Source organism: Austrofundulus limnaeus, unplaced genomic scaffold, assembly GCF_001266775.1.
Source record: "Austrofundulus limnaeus strain Quisiro unplaced genomic scaffold, Austrofundulus_limnaeus-1.0 Scaffold716, whole genome shotgun sequence".
Classification (NCBI taxonomy): Eukaryota; Metazoa; Chordata; class Actinopteri; order Cyprinodontiformes; family Rivulidae; genus Austrofundulus; species Austrofundulus limnaeus.
Genome location: NW_013953118.1, coordinates 73,893 through 80,706, shown reverse-complemented (window position 1 = coordinate 80,706; position 6,814 = coordinate 73,893). Strand labels below are relative to the sequence as shown.

At 41.6% G+C, this 6,814-nt stretch overlaps 1 protein-coding gene across 2 annotated transcripts in view; it reads right to left on the bottom strand.

The window, feature by feature from the left end:
- Positions 1–6,814, bottom strand: part of LOC106532084 (cyclin-dependent kinase-like 5) — a gene marked incomplete in the record, with an annotated part of 40,161 nt that overhangs the window by 5,397 nt on the left and 27,950 nt on the right. The window contains 5 exon segments of one of the 2 annotated variants that reach the window (XM_014028076.1): positions 475–580; positions 848–983; positions 2,737–2,842; positions 3,063–3,164; positions 5,333–5,676. In XM_014028076.1, the coding sequence (XP_013883530.1) occupies positions 475–580; positions 848–983; positions 2,737–2,842; positions 3,063–3,164; positions 5,333–5,676 (794 nt within the window). 2 annotated transcript variants of the gene reach the window in all.

Genomic DNA, 6,814 nt, shown 5'->3' with positions numbered 1-6,814 from the left:
CCCCCCTTATGAGCAGTGCTGGATGTGTCGGTCAGTGCGTGTGTTAGCATGTAGCATCTTTAGCAGCTAAACTTCAAACTAAGAGCATCAAAAAGAAATCAAACATTTAAGAATTACAAAAATTGACCATGTATAAAATAWGGTAGAGAAACTGTAGTTTGACTATCTTCAAATGATATTTATGAAAATACAAACTTGTCAGTCCCATCAGTCATCTTAGCKGTTAGCGTTAGCTTTCATTAAACTTTGTATCTGTTTAGCGTTAGCCTAGCTAAAATTCTTGTTTGGCAGATTAGAGGTTAGTGAAGCTAACATCTTGGTTAGCAGATAATCTGTCTGAATGTTGGTGATCTTGTTTTCAGCAGAGTCTAATATTCTTATCATCATTAACTGTGACAATAAGACCCTTCAGGACTCTGATGTTATCATCAGTCCCACAGAAACAAACTGAACTAAACGTCTGGGTTTTCTTACTATTTGTGACTTCTTCTTTTTCTTTTTAATGGATCTGAAGAATCCTTGTTTCTCCTTCTCTTTGGTTGGCTCAGGAGGATTCATGACCATCGCCTCTGCAGCCGTCCTGCAGAACACGAGTAACGATTTCACATGATTAGCTCATGATTTTATTCATTTAGGTTTGTTATATTTGCTGTTGAACATATATAGGAGAGTAAACTAATAAACTGTGAGAAACTGAAAACAATGCAATTCTTAAAGCAAAATCTTTTGTTGCCACTAGATTATTTTGAAAACAGCAATTTATTGAAATGACTAAAATAAAACGATGAGGCTGAAAACTAACAGATCCGATGTAACGAACTGAACACGACGCATCAATAATCCTCACCAGTCAAAAGCTGTCTGGCGTTTGGAGTGGTTCGCCACGCCACCCGGGTCGCCAGCTACAACGGGTCCTACGGGTCCTCGACCCTGACCAACACCTTCGTGGAAAGAAGAGGAGTTATCCGGTCTGGGGGAGGGGACTGAAGAGAAACGGAGGAGAGAACATGACTGAAACTCTGAAAAGTCTTCAGATCGATTCACAGAGAAACAAAATCCAGCATGAAGGATTCAGTTTGTTTATCTTCTTGGCTGTGGATCAGAAGGAGAGCTGAGGCCTGGAAACTGGAAGCATGCTGAATGCTGAATGTTTTCACCCCAGTTACAGTTAGAGCTACTTGTTTTGAACTATAACTACGTCAAAAACTTTCAGTTATTTTCCTTTTCCTTAATAATTTATAGATTATTCCAATTTTTCCTGCAATACATCATTACTGTTTTTGAAGACAAAGCTAATTGAAAGGGGCGCTGAAAGAGTTACAACCAGGGATTACAAACAACAACCTTTTTTTTCTTCTGCAGTTTGGCGTCCACTCCAGCAGATGGCGTTCTAGGCAACGCCTAGTTCGCCTATGCCAAGAGCCGGCTCTGTGTGGGAGGAAATAGCTCAGATCCTGCAAGGTAGTTCTTGTCATTTTTTTTATTTTGTTGTTTTAAAGCTAAACTGTCTCTTCCTCCTCATCCTTGACATCATGACTAAAATTGAGAGAAATTAAAAAAATTTGTCAGGCGGTCAGTACGCTCGAATATGAAGTCTCAAACATCCGTGGACAATATGCGCAGAGTCCGCGTGGCTCATGGACCGCACACAGCACGCCCGAGTATGTGGGAGCCTTAACTCTGCTACAGCACCTAACTATGCTAACATTGCTAACTCTGCTACCGCTCCTAACTATGCTAACACTGCTAACACTCCTAACTATGCTAACATTGCTAACTCTGCTACCTCTCCTAACTATGCTAACATTGCTACCGCTCCTAACTATGCTAACACTGCTAACTCTGCTACCTCTCCTAACTATGCTAACATTGCTACCGCTCCTAACTATGCTAACACTGCTAACTCTGCTACCTCTCCTACCAATGCTAACATTGCTACTGCTCCTAACTATGCTAACACTGCTAACTCTGCTACCTCTCCTAACTATGCTAACATTGCTACCGCTCCTAACTATGCTAACTCTGCTAACACTCCTAACTATGCTAACACTGCTAACTCTGCTACCTCTCCTAACTATGCTAACATTGCTACCGCTCCTAACTATGCTAACACTGCTAACTCTGCTACTGCTCCTAACTATGCTAACACTGCTACCGCTCCTAACTATGCTAAGACTGCTAACTCTGCTACAGCTCCTAACTATGCTAACATTGCCAACACTCCTAACTATGCTAACACTGCTAACTCTGCTACTGCTCCTAACTATGCTAACATTGCCAACACTCCTAACAATGCTAACTCTGCTACAGCTCAGGGTCAAGTCCAATTCTAGTCCAAGTCATTGGTGTAAAAGTCTAAGCCAAGTCACAAGTCTGAACATTTTTTCAAGACAAGTCTAAAGTCATAATATTAATGACTCGAGGCTGACTTGAGTCCAAGTCGTGTGACTCGTGTCCCCACCTCTTTTTTATTGACTAGAAGTTTTAATGAGTTGTTTTCAACATATTTCTATGAATAAATGTCTGTTTTTCTAGATGTTCTTAATCAAAGTGGATAACAAGACATTTAACTGGTGAGTTGTTGTTTTGTTTATCGTTTGTTCTGGTTGTTTTGGACCCGCCGTGGTCACTACAGTGTGCCATCAATCACAGAGCCACAGTTGAGGGCTGTCGGGTTTTTACAGGTTAAAATCTTTGAATCCGACTCGGAGCTTTTCTGTGATTCCTGGTCCTCACCTCTGTAAAAACTGCCGACTCTTCGAGGCATGGACTCGGTGAAGATCATGCGGTTCTCCTTGGCAGAGCCGCCGTCATCGCCATGAGGGTCGTGATACATCCCGACCTGATGAAACAGACACACACCACGCTGAGTAAACAACGTGCTTCAGTGTCTTCAGGTAATCCCACTGCCTGAACACGGGACAGTTTATCAGCTTTTCAGTGAAGCTACATTTATAGCAACGCCAGCATGCAGTGAAGCCTGAGTATAAACAGGAGAACGCTACAGAAACCAGCCGTTAGAGAGACGAGCTGTGCGTCAGGGAGGAACCGGTGGGTCGGACCTCGTTTTTAGAGCGCTGCGTGTGAAAAGCAGCTGAGTTGTCCCTCGTAGAGTCTTTGATGGGGGCACAGGGGTGGCTCATGTCTTTAGGGGGTTGCTCACTCTGTTGGGGAGACGGACAGGTGCAGGTCAAAGCAGACWGGAGAAGCAGCAGTGAAGCAGAGGACAACGTGACACGGACAGTCCCAACACACACGCAACTCATAACACACACACTTCCACTGACGCAGCTTTAGTGCACAAAAAAGCATTTAATATTTAAAGTCAGTGAGTGAGCTGAGTTAAAGAAAACTAAATATCTGATCAACCTGCCACATCTGTTACAGGAAGTTCTGACAGATGTGCACTTTACCTGGAAACAGGTGTGAAATAAAATGTAACCAACACATTTTCATTATTTATCTTCCTTTCTGAGTATAAACATTTTATTGGTATTTAGCTCACTGTTCTATTTGCTAAATTTTACTAAATGCTAAATTTAAATGTTAAATCTTAAATCTAAATGTAAAAAGTAAATCTTTAAAGTTGTGGCTAAATCATAAAGGTTATATTCCAGAATGGAACACAGTTTTTGCAGTTGGTTATCAGCTTTTGTTAGCAAACACTGATAACTCTGCTAACACTACTAACTCTGCTAACACTAATAACTCTGCTAACACTACTAACTCTGCTAACACTAATAACTCTGCTAACACTACTAACTCTGCTAACACTACTAACTCTGCTAACACTAATAACTCTGCTAACACTACTAACTCTGCTAACACTAATAACTCTGCTGACACTACTAACTCTGCTAACACTACTAACTCTGCTAACACTACTAACTCTGCTAACACTAATAACACTGCTGACGCTGCTAATCCTTCAAATGTTTTAACTCTTCTAACGCTACTAACCCTGCTAACTCGGCTAACACTGCTAACACTGCTAATCCTTCAAATGTTTTTAACTCCGCTAATGCTGCTAATGCTGCTAWTTCTTCTAACGCGACTAACCCTGCTAACTCGGCTAACACTGCTAACTCTGCCAACACTGCTAACTCTGCCAGCACTGCTAACACTACTAACACTACAACTCTGCTAACACTGCTAACTCTGCTGACACTGATAATCCTTCAAATGTTTTTAACTCTGCTAATACCGCTAATGCTGCTAACACTGCTAACTCTGCTAACACTGCCAGCACTGCTAACTCTGCTAACACTACTAACTCTGCTGACACTGCTAATCCTTCAAATGTTTTAACTCCGCTAATGCTGCTAACTCTTCTAATGCTACTAACCCTGCTAACTCTGCTAACACTGCTAACTCTGCTAACACTACTAACTCTTCTAACACTGCTAACTCTTTAAATGTTTCTAACTCTGCTAATGCTGCTAAATCTGCTAACGCTACTAACTCTGCTAACGCTGCTAACACTACTAATTCTGTTAACACTGCTAACTCTTTAAATGTTTCTAACTCTGATGACGTTTATAACTCTGCTAACATTTATATCTCTGCAAACATTTATAACTCTGCTAACGTTTATAACTCTGCTAACGGTTATAACTCTGCTAACGGTTATAACTCTGCTTACGGTTATAACTCTGCTAACGTTTATAACTCTGCTAATATTTATAACTCTGCTAACGTTTATAACTCTGCTAATGTTTATAACTCTGCTGACGGTTATAAATCTGCTAATGTTTATAACTCTGCTAACGGTTATAACTCTGCTGATGGTTATAACTCTGCTAATGTTTATAACTCTGCTAACATTTATAACTCTGCTAATGTTTTTAACTCTGCTGACAGTTATAACTCTGCTAATGTTTATACCTCTGCTGACAGTTATAACTCTGCTAATGTTTATAACTCTGCTAACGGTTATAACTCTGCTAACGGTTATTACTCTGCTAACAGTTATAACTCTGCTAACGGTTATAACTCTGCCAACATTTATAACTCTGCTAACATTTATAACTCTGCTAACGGTTATAACTCTGCTAACGGTTATAACTCTGCTAACATTTATAACTCTGCTAACGGTTATAACTCCGCTAACATTTATAACTCTGCTAACCTTTCTAACCCTTCTAATGCTACTATCTCTTCACTACAAGACATCAAACTCAGTTGCAGTCAGTGTCTTAGCTGCAGACTCAGATGGAATGAGTCCACATCACAGTGGTGTTACCATGGAGACAGGAGCATCCCCTCAAACACCTGATGTAAAATGAGGAAGTACCAGATGAAACGATGAATGTTTCTGTTCTCCGTCACTAACCCTCGTCATGTCGTCGGTGCAGTCCTCCCTGGAGGAGCTCACGGAGTGTCCGGTCAGGGTGGTCCGGTGCTGCAGCTGAGGAGAGAGGAGCTGCAGGCTGCTGGCTCTGGTCGGGATGGCCTGCCCCGGCGGAGGCAAGCCCGCCATGCTGCTGTTTTCCAGCACATGCGGTCGATGGCGTTCCCTCCTCACGTACATGGAGTGGCGCTGAGGTCGCTGCTGAGAGGAGAAGGGGGAGGTGTAGCCCAGTCCGTAGTGATAAGACTCGTGTGGAGATGGCAGGGTGTGGGTGTTGGGCATCGCTGGTCCTCCTGGGTCCAAAAGCTCTGGAGCTCCAGCATCTTCTGGAGAGAAGAGTACAGTCAAAGTCTGCAGTGCTGGTTTTTCTAGAAATTATGAATAAAGTGGATTAAAAGATGTAAACTTTAGTTTCTTTTTTGTTTAAATTTTGTTCTGATTGTTTAAGGACCCTCAGCAGTCACTGAAAGCTAACACATCACGTACAGTAACTTCTTCTTGAGCTCCCTGCTGCCTTTGACCCGGTGGATCATGAAATTTTGTTACCATGTTTGGAACAGTCTGTTGGTGTGAAAGGCACGGCTCTTTAATGGTTTGAGTCCAACTCGTATGAAAGAAGTTTTTCTGTCCAAATAGAAGCGTTTTCTTCCACAGAGGCTCCTGTTTAGCCTGGTCCTTGCCTTCCTACACAGTTCTGCTCAATTCTGGTTTCCTTCACTGCTCCGTCTGGGTCTGAAGAACCTACAGACAAGGGTTTCTTCAGGAGAATTTCATCTGGGCCAATCAGAGAACAGAAGGAGGAACTTTGAACGACGTCTATGTTCTGCGCAGTGTCTGCTAGTTATTTTAGCATTCAGCAGTGGAGGAAGTGAATGAAGCCAGTCTGTGTTGATAAGACTTCAAATTAAAATAAATTTGTCTGACAAAGCAGCAGCTCTCATTTACAGTCGTCTCATTCAGCTCTATATATTTCTCCTCTCAGTAGGGTTGTTTACAGCAGTGTTTCCCAAAGTTGGGGTCGGGACCCAAAGTAGGGTCCCAAAACATTAAGGTGGGGTCCTGAAAAGATTTTCTGAATTAATTACATTTTTGCCTTAGTTTTTACAGAGTGAGGTTAGTGTATTTAAAATGGATAAATGTAGTATAAAAATATTGTTACTTTGCCCATGTTTTGTTGACCTGACACAAATGTTTATCATCCAAAAACAGCTGGGGGCACAGGTCTCTGTTATTGTTATTTTGTGGGTCAAAAGTTGAAAAGTTTGGGAACCACTGCACTTTGGTTCCCAAAGTTGGGCTTGGGACCCAATTATGGGTCATGAAGCACCTTGGATAATCTCCAGAAATCAATTTAAAGGGTAATAAAATAATTGCAGATGTAATATTTTCCCTATAATTATTACAAAAACACAAAATAAATATAAATAAGTATTTACACTCACCGGCCACTTTATTAGGTACACC